Below are 15,388 nucleotides of genomic sequence, written 5' to 3'. Positions count from 1 at the left end.
TATGCATCTTACACGTATTGATTGATGTCTCATGTCTTCCTAATATGTATAAAACCAAGCTGTACTCCAACCACCTTGGGCACATGTCATTAGGACCTCCTAGGCTGTGTCATAAGCATGTCCTTAACCTTTGGCAAAATAAACTTTCTAAATTGATTGAGACCTGTCTCAGATACTTTTGGGCTCACATCAAATTGAGGAAGTTCCCTTCTGTTCCTAGTTTGCTGAATGATTTTATCATTAAGGGGTATTGGATTTTGTCAAACAGCTTTTTCTGCATCTGTTGAGATAACTATGTAATTGTTGTCCTTTATTCTAGCAATATAATGTATAACATTAGTTGATTTTGGGGTGTTAAGCCAACCCTACATTCCTGGTATGAATCCCACTCGGACATGGTGTATAGTTCTTTTGATACGTTGCTGGATTCTGTTTGTTAGTGTTTTGTTTAGGATTTTTGTGTACACATTCATAAGGGATATTGGTCTGTAGTTTTCTTGTGAGGTCTTTGGTTTTGGTGTCAGGGTAAAACTGACATTATTGTGGGGACAAGAGTGACTTTATTTTAAATGCTAATCTGTCATGTAACTTCTGACCAACCCTGAGTCTGGGAATGACTCCAAAATGTCTAGTTGATGTATTACTCTTTATGTAGGAAGACCTATTCATTGTAAATTTTGCCTTTCCTCCAAAACAGCCCTTGATGCTGTGGCATCCATTATAGGGTGTGATACCTGCAGCCTTTTCTCAGCCACCTACACATTCCTTCCAGACCATGTGTGTATTTTTCCCCATGAGATAAGCCCTGGTTCTGGGGGGTTGAGGTTCAGAGATCTACCTGTCTTGCAGCCACCCAAGACCATGCTTCCATCTGTAAGTTCCTCCTAATTAATCACCCTATACTGACAAACTGGATTTGTCTGCCTTCTTTGGCTTCTTGGCTCCTTCAGCATTTGGGGGTCACTTTACATATACAGTTTTTTCAGGGAACAATTATAGAATGAGTTGGAAGTGTTCTCTCCTATTTGTTGGAAGAGTTTGTGAAGGGTTGGTATTAATTCTTTATTATTTCAATATTTGGTAGAATTCACCAGTGAAGCCATTTGGTTCTGGGCTTTTCTTTGTGGGGAATTTTAAAGTTACTAATTTGATCTCATTTTATTTCTTTTCAGATTTTTTATATCTTCTTGAGTCAGTTTTGGTACTTTATGTCTCTCTAGGAAATTGTTTCATCTAAATTATCTATCTGTTGGCATACTGTTGTTCATAGTATTTGCTTGAAATCCTTCTCATTTATGTATGGTCAGTAGTGATTTCCCCTCTTTCATTTCTTATTTTAATAATTTAAGTCCCCTCTCCTTTATTCCTTGTCAATCTAGCTAAAGTTTTATCAATTCTGTTGATCTTTCCAAAGAACCAGTTTGTGGTTTTGCTAATTTTCTCTATTGTTTTTCTATTTTCTTTTTCTTTTTTTTTTTTTTTGAGATGAAGTCTCGCTCTTGTCCCCCAGGCTGGAGTGCAATTGCGCGATCTCAGCTCACTGCAACCTCCGCCTTCCAGGTTCAAGCAGTTCTCCTGCTTCAGCCTCCTGAATAGCTGGGATTACAGGTGCCTGCCACCACGCCTGGCTAATTTTTGTATTATTAGTAGAGACGGGGGTTTCACCATGATGACCAGGCTGGTCTCGAACTCCTGACCTCAGGTGATCCACCCGCCTCGGCCTCCCCAAGTGCTGGGATTACAGGCTTGAGCCACTGCGCCCGGCCTGTTTTACTATTTTCTATTTCATTTATTTCTGCTCTAATCATCATTATTTCCTTCCTTTTGCTTGCTTTGAGTTTAGTTTGCTCTTCTGTTTCTAGTTTCCTAAGGAGGTTAGTTACTGATTTGAAATTTTTTCTCTTATTCAAATTTTTTAAACTTTTTTTTTTTCTGAGACAGAGTTTTGCTCTTGTTGTCCAGGCTGGAGTGCAACAGCGCTATTTCAGCTCACTGCAACCTCCACCTCCCGGGTTCAAGCGATTCTCCTGCCTCAGCCTCCCGAGTAGCTGAGATTACAGGCACCTACCACCATGCCCGGCTAATTTTTTTGTATTTTTAGTAGAGACGGGGTTTCGCCATGTTGGGCAGGCTGGTCTCAAACTCCTGACCTCAGGTGATCTGCCTGCCTCAGCCTCCCAAAGCTCTGGGATTACAGGCGTGAGCCCCTGCGCCCGGCCATTTTTTTTTTTTTTAATATAAACATTTACAGCTATAAATTTTCCTTCTTTTTCACTGCTTTAGCTGGATCTCATAATTTTGGTATGTTGTGTTTTTGTTTACATTCATCTCAAAGTATTTTATAATTTTCCTTGCAATATCTTCTTTATCTTACTGATTGTTTAAGGATGTGTTGTTTAATTTCTGTATGTTTGTGAATTTTCAAAAGTTAGTTCTGTTATTGATTTCTAATTTAATTATATTGTGGTTAGAGAATATTATTTGTATGCCTTCAGTCCTTTTAAATCTACTGAGGCTTGTTTTATTTATTTTATTTTGAGATGGAGTTTCGCTCTTATTGCCCAGGCTGGAGTGCAATGGAGCGATCTCGGCTCACTGCAACCTCCGCCTCCCAGGTACAAGCAATTCTCCTGCCTCAGCCTCCCAAGTAGCTGGGATTAAAGGCATGTGCCACCACGCCCGGCTAATTTTGTATTTTTACTAGAGATGGGGTTTCTACATGTTGGTCAGGCTGGTCTTGAACTCCCAACCTCAGGTGATCCTCACGCCTCGGCCTCCCAAAGTGCTGGGATTACAGGCGTGAGCCGCCGTGCCTGTTGAGGCTTGTTTTATGATCCATTCTGGAGACTCTAACATATGATCCATTCTGGAGAATCTTCCATGTGCAATTTAGAAGAATGTGTAGCATTATGTTGTTGAGTGTTATTTGATGTCTGTTAGGTTTAGTAGGTTTATAGTGTTTCCCACGTCATCTATATCCTTATTGATTTTCTGCCTAATTGCTTGAAACCTGTAATTTTAAGATAGGTGGGAGGATTGCTTGAGTCAGATTCTATCTCTGTTGCCCAGGCTGGAGAGCAGTGGCACGATCATAGCTCACTGTAACCTGGAACTCCTGGGCTCAAGTGATCTTCCCCTCTGTCCCAACAGCCTCCTGAGAAGCTAGGATTACAGGCATGCACCACTGCACCTGGCTAATACAATTATCATTTGTGTAAATTTAAAATTTATTCATACAACAATGCACAGGTTTCAGTAACACATACTACATTAGTTATCTATACCTGCTTCCAAATTACCCCCAAACTTAAGCAGCAATAAACATTTATTATCTTCTGTGGCTTCTATAAGTCAGGAGTTCTATGGGCGAGAGCAATTTAGCTGGGTGATCTTGGCTCGGGGTCTCTCATGGGTTGCACTCAAACCGACAGCCAGGGCTGCAGTCATCTGGAGGTCGAACTGGAGCTGGAGGATCCATTTCTGAGGTGGCTCACTCCCATGGTTGGCACGTCATGGTGGCCTCAGTGAGAGGCCTGGTGTCAGTGAGAGGCCTCAGTTCCTCACAACATGGGCATCTCCACAGGGCTGCTTGGATATCCTTAAGATAGCAGCTGGCTTCCCCCAGAGTGAGCGATCCAAGAGGGAGCAAGGGGGTAGCTGCACTGTTTTTATTATTTATTTTTTTTTGAGACAGTCTCACTTTGTCACCCAGGTGGGAGTGCAGTGGCATGATCTCGGCCTACTGCAACCTCTACCTCCTGGGTTCAAGCGATTCCTGCCTCAACCTCCCGAGTATCTGGGACTACAGGCATGCATCACCATGCCTGGATAGTTTTTGGGGTTTTTGTTGTTGTTGTTTGTTTTTTGAGATGGAGTTTCGCTCTTCTGCCCAGTCTGGAGTGAAGTGGCGTGATCTCAGCTCATTGCAACCTCCGCCCCCGGGTTCAAGCAATTCTTCTGCCTCAGCCTCCCACGTAACTGGGATTATAGGCATCTGCCACCACACCTGGCTAATTTTTGTATTTTTAGTAGAGACAGGGTTTCGCCATGTTGGCCAGGCTAGTTTCGAACTCCTGACCTCAGGTGATCCACCCACCTCGGCCTCCCAAAGTGCTGGGATTACAGGCGTGAGCCTCTGCACCCGGCCTGATGCACATCTTTTCCATCTCCTTTCTATATGTTCACATAAGCACATAAAACTTTACATTTCTATTTTTTATTTTTTGGTGTATTTTTTTACATGGCTGGGGTCTTACTATATATATTGATCTACAACTAGCTTTTTTCACAACTGTATGTTTTGAAGAGTTTTTTATGTCATTTAACAAAGGTCTGTCATTATTTTTATTACTGTACATTATTTCATAGTATGGAAATGCCAAAATTTATTTAATGACTTCCCTACTGATGGACATGCAGGTTGTTTCCTTCCTTCCTTCCTTCCTTTCTTTCTTTCTTTCTTTCCTTCCTTTTTCAAGACAGTGTCTCACTCTGTCGCCCAGGCTGGAGTGCAGTGGCGTGATCTTGGCTCACTACAAGTTCCACCTCCCAGGTTCACGCCATTGTCCTGCCTCAGCCTCCTGAGTAGCTGGGACCACAGGCACCCACCACCACGCCCGGCTAATTTTTTTGTATTTTTAGTAGAGATGGGGTTTCACCCATGTTAGCCAGGATGGTCTCGATCTCCTGACCTCGTGATCTGCCCATCTCAGCCTCCCAAAGTGCTGGGATTACAGGCGTGAGCCACTGCATCCGGCCCTTCCTTCCTTCCTTCCTTCTTTCCTTCCTTCCTTCCTTTCCTTTCCTTTTTTTTTTTTTTTTTTTTTTGAGACAGAGTCTTGCTCTGTCACCCAGGCTGGAGCCCAGGCGATCTCGGCTCACTGCAACCTCCGCCTCCCGGGTTCAAGCAATTCTCCTGCCTCAGCCTCCCGAGTAGCTGGGACTACAGGTACGTGGCACCACACCCAGCTAAATTTTTGTATTTTTAGTAGAGACGGGGTTTCACCAAGTTGGCCAGGATGTTCTCCATCTCTTGACCTCATGATCTGCCTGCCTCTGCCTCCCAAAGTGCTGGGATTATAGGCATGAGCCACCGCGCCCGGCCTCTTTTTCCCTTTCTCTGTGGTGGGCTGCATATCTTTCTCACTGTACATCCACCTTTTTACTTTCTCCTTACTTATTTGATCTCCCCTGAGGTTCGAGAATGGGACATCAGGCTGGATTCTGCTACAGGCAGAGGTCCCTGGAAGACAGCAGGGGCTGCTGTGGCAGATTCACGATTCCTTCAGCCCGCCTTCTCCTAACTAGCTCTTGGAGGATGTGATGCAACTCAGGAACACCATGGTCCTTGCCTTCAGAGACCTCATGTCTAGCACGGGGACAGACGTGTGAGTAACCCATGGGAGGCAGGCTAGCCTCAGGTGAGGGGTAGCCTTCCAAGTCCAACTGACGGCTTGGGTTTTCATCCCACCCCACCACTTAACGGATGTTTGACATTGGGCAAGTTATTTCACCTCCCAATATCTCAGTTCCCACACGTCTAAACTGAGTCTCTTTTTTTCTTAAAAGGTTGCTCTGAGAAATAAATAAGATACTTAGCACAGTGCCTGGCACACAGTAATCTATGAATATTGAACTGTTGGGAAACTAGCCAGGCTGTGGTCGTACCAATCAAACAGGGACCCATGGGCTCTGGGCCTGCGGGATTTGAAGTCTTCACGAATGAAAGGCGGAGACCTGAAGAATGGGCAGTACCTCCTGGCAGAGCTGGAGGAAGGTATTCTGGGGCGTGGAAAGGTAAATGTAAACACAGAGTGGAAATCGCAGGCATATTTGGGGCATGGCAAATCGCGCCCTGTGGCTGGAAGGTCACGTTCATTGGCAAAGGGAGGAAAGGCCTTTCAGGGATGTATGCGGGCAGCCTTCTGGCACAGATGAAGGAGGTTCAAGTCCTCTCCATGGACTTGAGCTCCAAAGCGGAAGTCACAGGTCCACCATAGGACCACTGTTGAGGTTAGGCATGGCCAGAAAGGAGCTCTCTTCCCCACTATCCTCCTGCCTTTTTCAGCATGGGCCTCCTCCCAAGGCTTGGCCACTCCCAGCATCCAGCACCCCCACCTCTCAGTCGGGTTGGGAGGCAGGCGGAGGCTTTTCGCGGGGGCTGTGCCTGGTGGGCGGTTTTCCCAGAGCAGGGAGCAAACAGGACTGAGTTGGAGCCAGCTTCCTCGGATGTAGACATTGCTGGCTGGATGACCAGCCACAGCCAGCTAGCTTGAGTCCAAGGCCTCCTCAGGCACTGTGCTTCTGCTCTGTGGGCTGCAGCCCCATAGCCCAGTGGGGTGGCATGTCACAGAGGAAGGCCAGAGGGCCACCAGCCATGCCAGGGGTGGGGCATAGCCAGACTCAGGCCAAAGCACGGTTGCTGCCAGGCGCTGACAGGAAGAGGAGCCGCCTCAGCAGGACAAGGCCGGACCCGTGGGAAGAAAGAAGCTGGAGCAACCAGAGATGGAGCAGAGCTACCCCTGGCCCTCGAGGGACCAGGGCTGGGGGCCTGGCTCTTGGCAGGGTAAGGAAATCCTGCACCTGCAGAGGGGTCCAGGGGAGGAAGGGGTTGGAGGGTGGGGAGATGCCACCTCTGATGGCACAGCCTCACTCAGTATTACCATTCCTGCCCAAGAGAGGGGACACTGGCCCCTTAGACTCCAAGGCGTCATGCTTTGGGTGGATGGGATAGATCAGAGCTGGTCTTAACCAGAGTGCAGCTCAGAGAGCTGCACTAACTCACTTCTCTTGAGGAAACTAAGGCCGGGAAGAGGGATGTGAATTTCCCAAGGTCACTGAGCAGCAGCCAGTGGTAGGACTGGGACTTCAGCCTGTGTGCTTTGACCCCCGGTTCTGTGTCTTTCCTCTTTCCCACAGCAGCCTCATCATCTCAGGACCTGGCTAGGTCAAGGGTCAGCCCTCCCAAACAGGGTGTAGCTCTGAACTCCCCCTGGCCCCAGCACACCCTGATAAGCAGGATTCAGATTGGGCATGGGACAGGACAAAGTCTCTGAGGAGGCATGAGTGGAGTAGTAGAGAGAACACAGGACTCTGGGTTCTGAGCCAAGCTCTGCCATCCTGCAGCCATCTGACCCCTGGCCAGGCCTTCCCCCAACTTCCTCAGCTGTGAAACGCAGCAGGGCTGAAGATGACATAGGTGGGCAGAGGCCCTCTGGTGCCTACTGCTAGACACCCTTCTACTCTGGTGGGAGACCTTGTGCTCAAATGCTCTCAGGAGTCAGGGCAGTTGGGAGTCCAGGTCACACGCACTCACTGGGGCCCTCTGTGCAGAGCGAGGCCAGTCCTGAGAATGCCGCGCGGGAGCGGAGCCGGGTCAGGACGCTGCGCCAGGCCTTCTTGGCCTTGCAGGCTGCTCTGCCTGCCGTGCCGCCCGACACCAAGCTCTCCAAGTTGGACGTGCTGGTGCTCGCCGCCAGCTACATAGCCCACCTCACCCGCACACTCGGCCATGAGTTGCCTGGCCCTGCCTGGCCGCCCTTCCTGCGTGGACTCCGCTACTTGCACCCTCTCAAGGTAAGTCACAAACCCTGGGACTTGAGAGGCAGATCTTAATGCCCAGGGCCTTGGAGAAAGGGATTGGAATGACGGGGACATTGGACTTGGGCCCCCTGCCCTGTGTAGAACTGACATCGGGGCCAATTTCTCCTGCTGTCTCAGAGGGAGAGGAGCCAAGGCTGACCCTTGGGGCTGCGCTGACCCTGGGTTTCTCATGGGAGTGTGGCTGGAAATGGCTTCATGGGAATGCACCTCCTTGAAGAGGAGGGAAGGACTCTGGGGTTCTTAGAGTCACAGGGAAAAAAGGAGCAGGTTCCAAGTCTGGGGCCTGGGAAAGGAAATTGTACCAAGGAGAGTCCTAGATCCCCATGCAGCTTCAGCCCATTGTGCCTGCCTTGGTGCTTTCTAGGCTTCTGTTGCAGGAGAGATCTGCCCTCCAGGAGAACAACGGTCTGAGGGACCGTCATTCTAGAAGCAACCAAGCTGGGGGAGTTAGCAGGGAGCAGTACAGGGAAGGCGCGCACCACTTGCCAGACTGCAATCTAACTTTTCTCAACCTCAGTTTTATTACACGTAAAATAGAAGCTAACATGAGCCTTACTTCTCTTCCAGAGTACAAAATGGAAAGTCTAATGAACATTAATCATCTTTGCAATAACAGCTAACAGTTGAGTGCTAAAGATAGGCCAGGAGCTGGGTTAAGTACGTTAGTGTATTTTTGTCTTTTAATCCATGCAAAAACCAAATGAGGATTACTTTACAGACGAGGAAACTGAAGCTTAGGGAGGTTATGAGGCTGAAAGCGGTTTGAACCCAGGAGTGTCTGACTTCAGACCCCATGCTCATAGACACTAAACAGACTCCAGGGACAGCGCCATAAGGAGCTGGTTGAAGAGTGCACTGTGTTAAAAAGGAAGGGTCATCTTTGCCCTCTGAGGATAACATTACAGTGGTATCAACTTATTTATTTATTTATTTATTTATTTATTTATTTACTATTTTTTTTTGAGACAGAGTTTCACTCTGTCACCCAGGCTGGAGTGCAGTGGCACAATCTTGGCTCACTGCAACCTCCGCCTCCTGGTTCAAGTGATTCTCCTCCCTCAGCCTCCCGAGTAGGTGGGATTATAGGCGTGCACCACTATGCCTGGCTAATTTTTCTATTTTTAGTAGAGACAGAGTTTCACCACTTTGGCCAGGTTGGTCTCAAACTCCCGACCTCAGGTGATCCACCCACTACGGCCTCCCAAAGTGTTGGGATTACAGGTGTGAGCCACCACACCTGACTATTTATTTATTTACTTATTTTTGAGACAGGGTCTCACTGTCGCCCATGCTGGAGTGCAGTAGCGCAATCATAGCTTACTGTACCCTCAAACTCCTGGGCTCAAGGAATCCTCCCATCTCAGCTTCCCCAGTAGCTGGGACTACAAGCTCATGCCACCACACCTGGCTTTTTTTTTTCTTTTTTTTTTTTTTGTAGAGACAAGGTCTCACTTTGTTCCACAGGCTGGTCTCAAACTCTAAGGTCAAGTGATCCTCTCACCTCTCAACTTTATTTTTATGATAGTTTTCACCACCTGTTTCCCCTAAATGTCATAGTTCTGAAATGTCTTGAAACTTGATTTTTTTTCTTCAATGCAAATATAGCTAAAATGTACGAATTTGAGACTAAGTGGGGGAGCTCTGAAATGTCCGTGGTGGTACAGGGTCCTGGGATGATATAGTAGTTTCCTTAGCTGTAAAATAGCGACCAAGGCAAGGCCCTTGCTTGTAGTAGGTGATCAACAACTATGCTGAAGAATGAACCAGTGAGGGCCCAGTTAGGTCCAGCACTCCAGCACATCCACGGGGTGAGGCAGTTGGCCAGGAAACAGCTCCCTCAGCCCCCAGGTGGAGAGGTTGTGAAGAGGAGGGCGACCTCAGGGCAGTCAACCTGGTGTATTCTGGGACTGCTCATGCTCCTGCTGGAAAGATGGGCAATCCTTGGAGGACCCAGCTTGGAGTTTTTCCTGGCTGTGCTGCTCTACCCATTGCCCAGCCTCTGGCTGTTGCCAGCTCTGCCCAGGCCACCTGATCTTCTGTCCACCTCCCTCCCAACAGAGGGCTGCTCTTCTTGGGGCCCTCTCCCTCCTCAGATGGCTCCTCCTGTGTCTCTCATCCAGGCTGTGGGTGATCAGGAGAATGTGTGGGGCTGTACATGATGATGACCCTGATCAGAGCAGTGATGGCTGGGGAAGGTGTCAGGGAGGGATGCTGGAGAAGGCTGGGTTTTGGATGTCAAGGATCCTGGACCACGAAGGGCTGCAATAGCAGCATTTCTCACTTCCCAATCTGTGTCTTGCAGAAGTGGCCGATGCGATCTCGTCTCTATGCTGGAGGCCTGGGGTACTCCGATCTTGACTCCACCACAGCCAGCACTCCCAGACAAAGAACAAGAGATGCAGAGGTGGGGTCCCAAGTCCCTGGAGAGGCAGATGCTCTCCTTTCCACCACACCACTCTCACCAGCTCTTGGTGACAAATAATTATCACACTCGCCCTTTTCTCCTAGACTGTGACTCATGCTTAGGGACCTGGATTTTCTACCAGCCCCCAGATTCTCAGCCATCAGACTGGACCCAGACTCAACTCCCAAGTTCCAGCATGCAGACCAAGAGAAGCAGTAGCACTTCTGTGATGGACAGTACCCAGAGGGGCACAGGTTGGAGAGCCTCCTCCTTGGTCCCCAGGAGGGGACTTCCCCATGGCTCTTCTGTGACAGCTACTGGGAAGTGGGAGAGAAAGAGGTATAATTGGGCTCAAAGTTGAGCTAGGGAACCACCCTAGCTTTCTTCCCCTAAGGTTTCTACAAACCCTCTGCAGATAGCGAAAAGGCAGGTGCAGAGGGAAGGGCCTGGGATGGCACCAGCCCCAGGTGCTGATGGGAAAGCCAGGTGGCCGGATAGGCTCCTGGTAGCTGCAAGTGTAAACAGATCTGGGCTGGGTCACACAGCCAGAGGGGAAACTGAAGAAGGAAATGTGCTTTCTAACTGCATCATGAGATGCTTACCTGATGTTAGAGAGATAGTGAGGAATTCAGGATTCCTGCCTCTGTAGTATGGGCTTTTCCAGAAGCTGCCCCTCACCACTACATTTTCTCTCTCTCTCAGCTCCTGCACTCTTCCACTCTTTTCTTTTCTTCTTTTTACGTACAGATGGGGTCTTGATATGTTGCCCAGGCTGGCCTCAAACCCCTGGCCTCAAGTGATCCTCCCACCTCAGCCTCCTAAAGTGCTGGGATTACAGGTGTGAGCCACCATGCCCAGCCCCACTGTTTTCTTGACATGAGTTATATCTACAGGTTAAGCCATGCCATACATCTTGCATTGCTTACATTCCAGTTTCCAGAGAAACTTTTAGATAGTCCCAGATGCCTAGTTTGAGATCTTAACCAGAAGCAATTCTACCTTAATTGAACCAAGCAGCAACTTATGGCCTTAAATATGAAGGATATTGACAGAATCAATTACATCCTTGAAGGACCTTAAGAGAAGATCAGGTATATAGGGGGTGATCATTACAGTCTTCTCTTTCCATTGTGTTAGAAACCTGCCCTCAAGCAAAAATGAGATAGGCCTGCCTTCAACTGTTCAACCACTCAACTGGCTCCTTGTAAAATTTGTGTTCGAGGCTTCCCTGGCTCTGGAGTTATTTCTACAGTCTATTAGCTCCCTAGGGCCAGCTCCACCTCATGGAGATCGTCCTTCGGGGCCTTCTCTAAGTCCTGCCATGGGGTGCCAGAAATGTTATATAGCTTCAGTGAAACTCATCTCTGGCCCTAAAGAAATAACTTGAGGACTAATCATAGAATCTACACACACTGAAAATAACTTTCCAGATCAGATATAGCCTCAAACCTGGCACCTGAAGTCCAGACAGGGAACAAATTACCTTTCCGTTAAATTCCAGCCCTTCAGAGTGGGAGGGGACAGGCATGACCAACTAGAGTCCCAACAAGGTTATCCTTAGACACACACCATTGTTGTCATCATGAATGTAAGTGAGCTCTGGGTAGGCTGGGAAAGGTTGGGGTCTGGGTTCTGGCATGACAGGACCCTGTACCTCCACAGGGCTGGCCAGGGCAGAGCTGAAATAGGGCTGAGGGTGCAACTGAGCCAGTTGTGGTAGAGGTAGAAAAAGAGACACAGAACATCCCAGCCCCGAGCTGCCTGGGATGTGGGAGAACAGCTGGAATGTGGCCGGGAGCCATGGGGAGAAGGCCTCGGCCAAGGCTGAACTCGTAAATCTGCCTTGAACCAAGTCTCTGCAGAGGGACCATGAAGAGCTTGTGCAGAGCTGATGTGGGCAGCTGGACAGGGCCAGGCAGGGGCAGAGGCCAGGTGTGGGAGGGCATGAGCACAGTGTTCTTCACAAGACCATAAAAGTCCAGCTAGAATGTTCTATTTTTAAAGCCAAACAGCAGTATCTTCCTGGTTGAGTTCACGGCAGTGGTAGGAAGAGAAGCAGATACATTTCCTCCTCAGCTGGTGGTACACTGTTTTCCTGGGGATGACGGGAAATTGGCTTGGGGTGTGTGTCGGGGTTCTCCGGATAGCATGGAGCTTCTCCTGAGAGTAGAGTAGATTTTGGGTTGGAGCTTGCCCCACCCTGTCCTGCTCAGACTCAGGCCTTTGCCTAGTAACATTAGAGCCCTCAGGGGTGACCTCATGGCCCTGGTGGAGACAAGGAGGGCACCGGAAGCATGACGCAGGTGGAGGGCTGCAGGAGGCAGGTCCCATCACTACAAGTTTCTCAGGCTGTCTTGGGCCCTTTCCAGGCAAAGCTGTTCTCCTTTGTGCCCAGGACAGTCATGGGGGGTGGGGCAGAGGCCATCTCCTCCAGCCACAGAGACCCAGCCCCGTCAGGCCAGCAAGCAAAGGGGCCTGGCAGGGGGCAGGGTGAGCCAAGGGAAGGCCCAGGGGATGGATGGGAATAACCAGAGGATGGACTGGGCCCTCCCTCCCTGACAAGCATAGTAATGCCCTTGAGACATGTCAGGACTTGGATGCGTGAATGAACCAGAACCAGGAGTAACCCTCTTTGTCTCTGCAATGAGAAAGAAAAACACGGCCAGGCTCGGTGGTTCATGCCTGTAATCCCAGCACTTTGGGGGGCTGAGGCGGGCGGATCATGAGGTCAGGAGTTTGAGACCAGCCTCACCAACATGATGAAACCCCTTCTCTACTAAAAATACAAAAATTAGCCAGATGTCTTGGTGGGCACCTGTAATCCTAGCTACTTGGGAGGCTGAGGCAGGAGAATTGCTTGAAGCTGGGAGGCAGAGGTTGCAGTGAGCCAAGATCGCGCCACTGCACTCCAGCCTGGGCGACAGAGCAATAATCCATCTCGGGAAAAAAAAAAAAAAAAGAAAAGAAAAGAAATAAAAGAAAATATGGATGAAAACATTTGAGCATGGATGACAAATGACACTAGGGTGGCCTGGCTCAGGAGTTGGAGCCTCAGCTGCTCCACAGGGGACTGGCCTGGCCCACTTGGTCTTCCTGCACCACCTGCCCCATACCCAGGACTTGGGATTGGGATGGAGGTAGAGGTGGGGAACAAGACTTCCCTGCTGGCTCCCTCCACAGAGCATGTGCTTTCTGAGGAACAGGATGGCAGGGTGGAGGCTTAGATGGGGCTGCAGGGCTGGGTGTGGTGGCTGATGCCTGTAATCCCAGCACTTTGGGAGGCCAAGGGGGGGGCGGATCATCTGAGGTCAGGAGTTCAAGACCAGCCTGACCAACATGGTGAAACCCTGTCTCTACTAAAAATATGAAATTAGCTGGGCTTGGTGGCACATGCCTATAATCCCAGCTGCTCAGGAGGCTGAGGCAGGAGAATCGCTTGATCCCAGGAGGTGGAGGTTGCAGTGGGCTGAGATCGTGCCATTGCACTCCAGCCTGGGCAACAAGAGTAAAACTCCATCTAAAAAAAAAAAAAAAAAAAAGATGGGGCTATGGGAGAAGCAGAGCTGGCCCAGTGATTTCTTTTTTTTTTTTTTTTTTTTTTTTTTTTTGAGACGGAGTCTCGCTCTGTCGCCCAGGCTGGAGTGCAGTGGCATGATCTCAGCTCACTGCACGGTCCGCCTCCCGGGTTCACGCCATTCTCCTGCCTCAGCCTCCTGACTAGCTGGGACTACAGGCACCTGCCAACACACCTGGCTAATTTTTTTTTTTTTTTTTTTTGTATTTTTAGTAGAGATGGGGTTTCACCATGTTAGCCAGGATGGTCTCGATCTCCTGACCTTGTGATCCGCCCACCTCGGCCTCCCAAAGTGCTGGGATTACAGGCGTGAGCCACCACGCCCGGCTGGCCCAGTGATTTCTAAGTAATACAGTGGACACTGGATTTTACCAAATTGGGAACTATAGAAGTAAAGGATCTAGCCTTCTCTGAGACTCCTTTTCTCTTCCTCTGGGAGGAGCCTGGCTAGGGTGAGTCAGATGGCACTGTCCTCTCCCTTTTGTGGCATGAGCCCTAAACCCAGGGTGCCTAAAAGCTTATTCTATTCTAGATCAAGGTAGGCAAACTGGCCAGTGGGCCAAACCCAGCCCCATGTATTTTTGTAAACAAAGTTTTATTGGAACACATCCACACCCATGTATTTATGTGTTATTTATGGCTGCCTTCCTGATAGCATTGCAGAATCAAATAGCTGCACTAGAGACTGAAAAGCCTAAAATATTTACTCTCTGGCCCTTAACAGAAGTTTGCTAACTCCTGCTCCAGCTCAGAGGCATTCAAAGTATGGTCTAGGAACCCTGGGGGTCTCCGAGGCCCTTAAGGTGGTCTAAGTAGCCAAAACTACTTTGATAGTTTTATATTTTTAGGCCACACACGGTGGCTCGCACCTGTAATCCAGCACTTCGGAAGGCAGAGGCAGGTGGATCTCTTGAGCCCAGGAGTTCAAAACCAGCCTGGGCAACGTGGCAAAACCCCGTCTCTACTAAAAATACAAAAATTGGCCAGGTGTGGTGGCAGCTGTAATCCCAGCTACTTGGGAGGCTGAGGCATGAGAATCGCTTGAACCTAGGAGGCAGAGGTTGCAGTGAGCCAAGATCGCACCACTGCACTCTAGCATGGGTGACAGAGCGAGACTCCGTCTCAAAAAAATAAAACAAGGTGGGCATGGTGGCTCACGCCTGTAATCTCAGCACTTTGGGAGGCTGAGGAGGGCGGATCACTTGAGGTCAGGAGTTTGAGCCCAGCGTGGGCAATAGGTGAATCCCCATCTCTACCAAAAATACAGAAAAATTAGCTGGGCGTGGTGGCAGGCATCTGTAGTTCCAGCTACTCAGGAGGCTGAAGCAGGAGAATCGCTTGAACCCCGGAGGTGAAGGTTGCAGTGAGCCGAGATCATACCACTGCACTCCAGCCTAGGCGACAGAGCAAGACTCCATCTCAAAAAAATAAAAACAAAACAAAACAAAAAATTAGCTAGGCTTGGTTGTGTACACATGTAGTCCCAGCTACTCAAGAAGCTGAGATGGGAGAATCACCTGAGCCTGGGAGGTCGAGGCTGTAGTGAACTGTGTTCTTACCACTTCTCACCACTGCACTCCAGCTTGGGCAAGAGGAGTAAGACCCTGTCTCAAACAAACAAACAAACAAAAAAGAAGTTATCTATATTTTTTACTCTTACTCTCTCAAGAGTGTAGTGGAATTTTCCAGGAGCCACATGACATGTGATATTGCAACAAATGGAATGAAGAAGCAGATAAGAGACTCCAGCTGTCTATTACAACAGACATTAAAGATATTTTCAAAAAATGTAAAGCACTGCCATTCTC

At 48.9% G+C, this 15,388-nt stretch overlaps 1 protein-coding gene across 2 annotated transcripts; it reads left to right on the top strand.

Moving 5' to 3' along the window:
* Positions 1–5,304: 5,304 nt before the first annotated feature.
* TCF23 (transcription factor 23) lies at positions 5,305–15,384 on the top strand. 2 transcript variants are annotated; one of them, XM_054476168.1, is made up of 4 exons: positions 5,305–6,565; positions 7,333–7,575; positions 9,905–10,006; positions 10,111–13,297. In XM_054476168.1, the coding sequence occupies exons 1-4, from the start codon at positions 6,344–6,346 to the stop codon at positions 10,126–10,128; spliced, it is 585 nt and encodes a 194-aa protein (XP_054332143.1). In that variant the 5' UTR covers positions 5,305–6,343; the 3' UTR covers positions 10,129–13,297. The 2 variants fall into 2 exon arrangements, with proteins under 2 accessions (XP_054332143.1, XP_054332142.1); XM_054476167.1 differs by having other exon boundaries at positions 9,905–15,384.
* Positions 15,385–15,388: the final 4 nt, after the last annotated feature.

Source organism: Pongo pygmaeus, chromosome 12 (genome assembly GCF_028885625.2).
Source record: "Pongo pygmaeus isolate AG05252 chromosome 12, NHGRI_mPonPyg2-v2.0_pri, whole genome shotgun sequence".
Lineage (NCBI taxonomy): Eukaryota > Metazoa > Chordata > Mammalia > Primates > Hominidae > Pongo > Pongo pygmaeus.
Note: the sequence above shows the minus strand (reverse complement) of the source record. Positions and strands in the feature narration are given on the sequence as shown.

Bases quoted from the DNA above. Each gene is read 5' to 3' on its own strand.
- TCF23 (XM_054476167.1), top strand. From the start codon at position 6,344: ATGTCACAGAGGAAGGCCAGAGGGCCACCAGCCATGCCAGGGGTGGGG. The intron at 6,566-7,332 runs GTAAGGAAATCC...CCCTCTGTGCAG, and splicing joins GGGGCCTGGCTCTTGGCAGG to AGCGAGGCCAGTCCTGAGAA. The intron at 7,576-9,904 runs GTAAGTCACAAA...TGTGTCTTGCAG, and splicing joins GCTACTTGCACCCTCTCAAG to AAGTGGCCGATGCGATCTCG.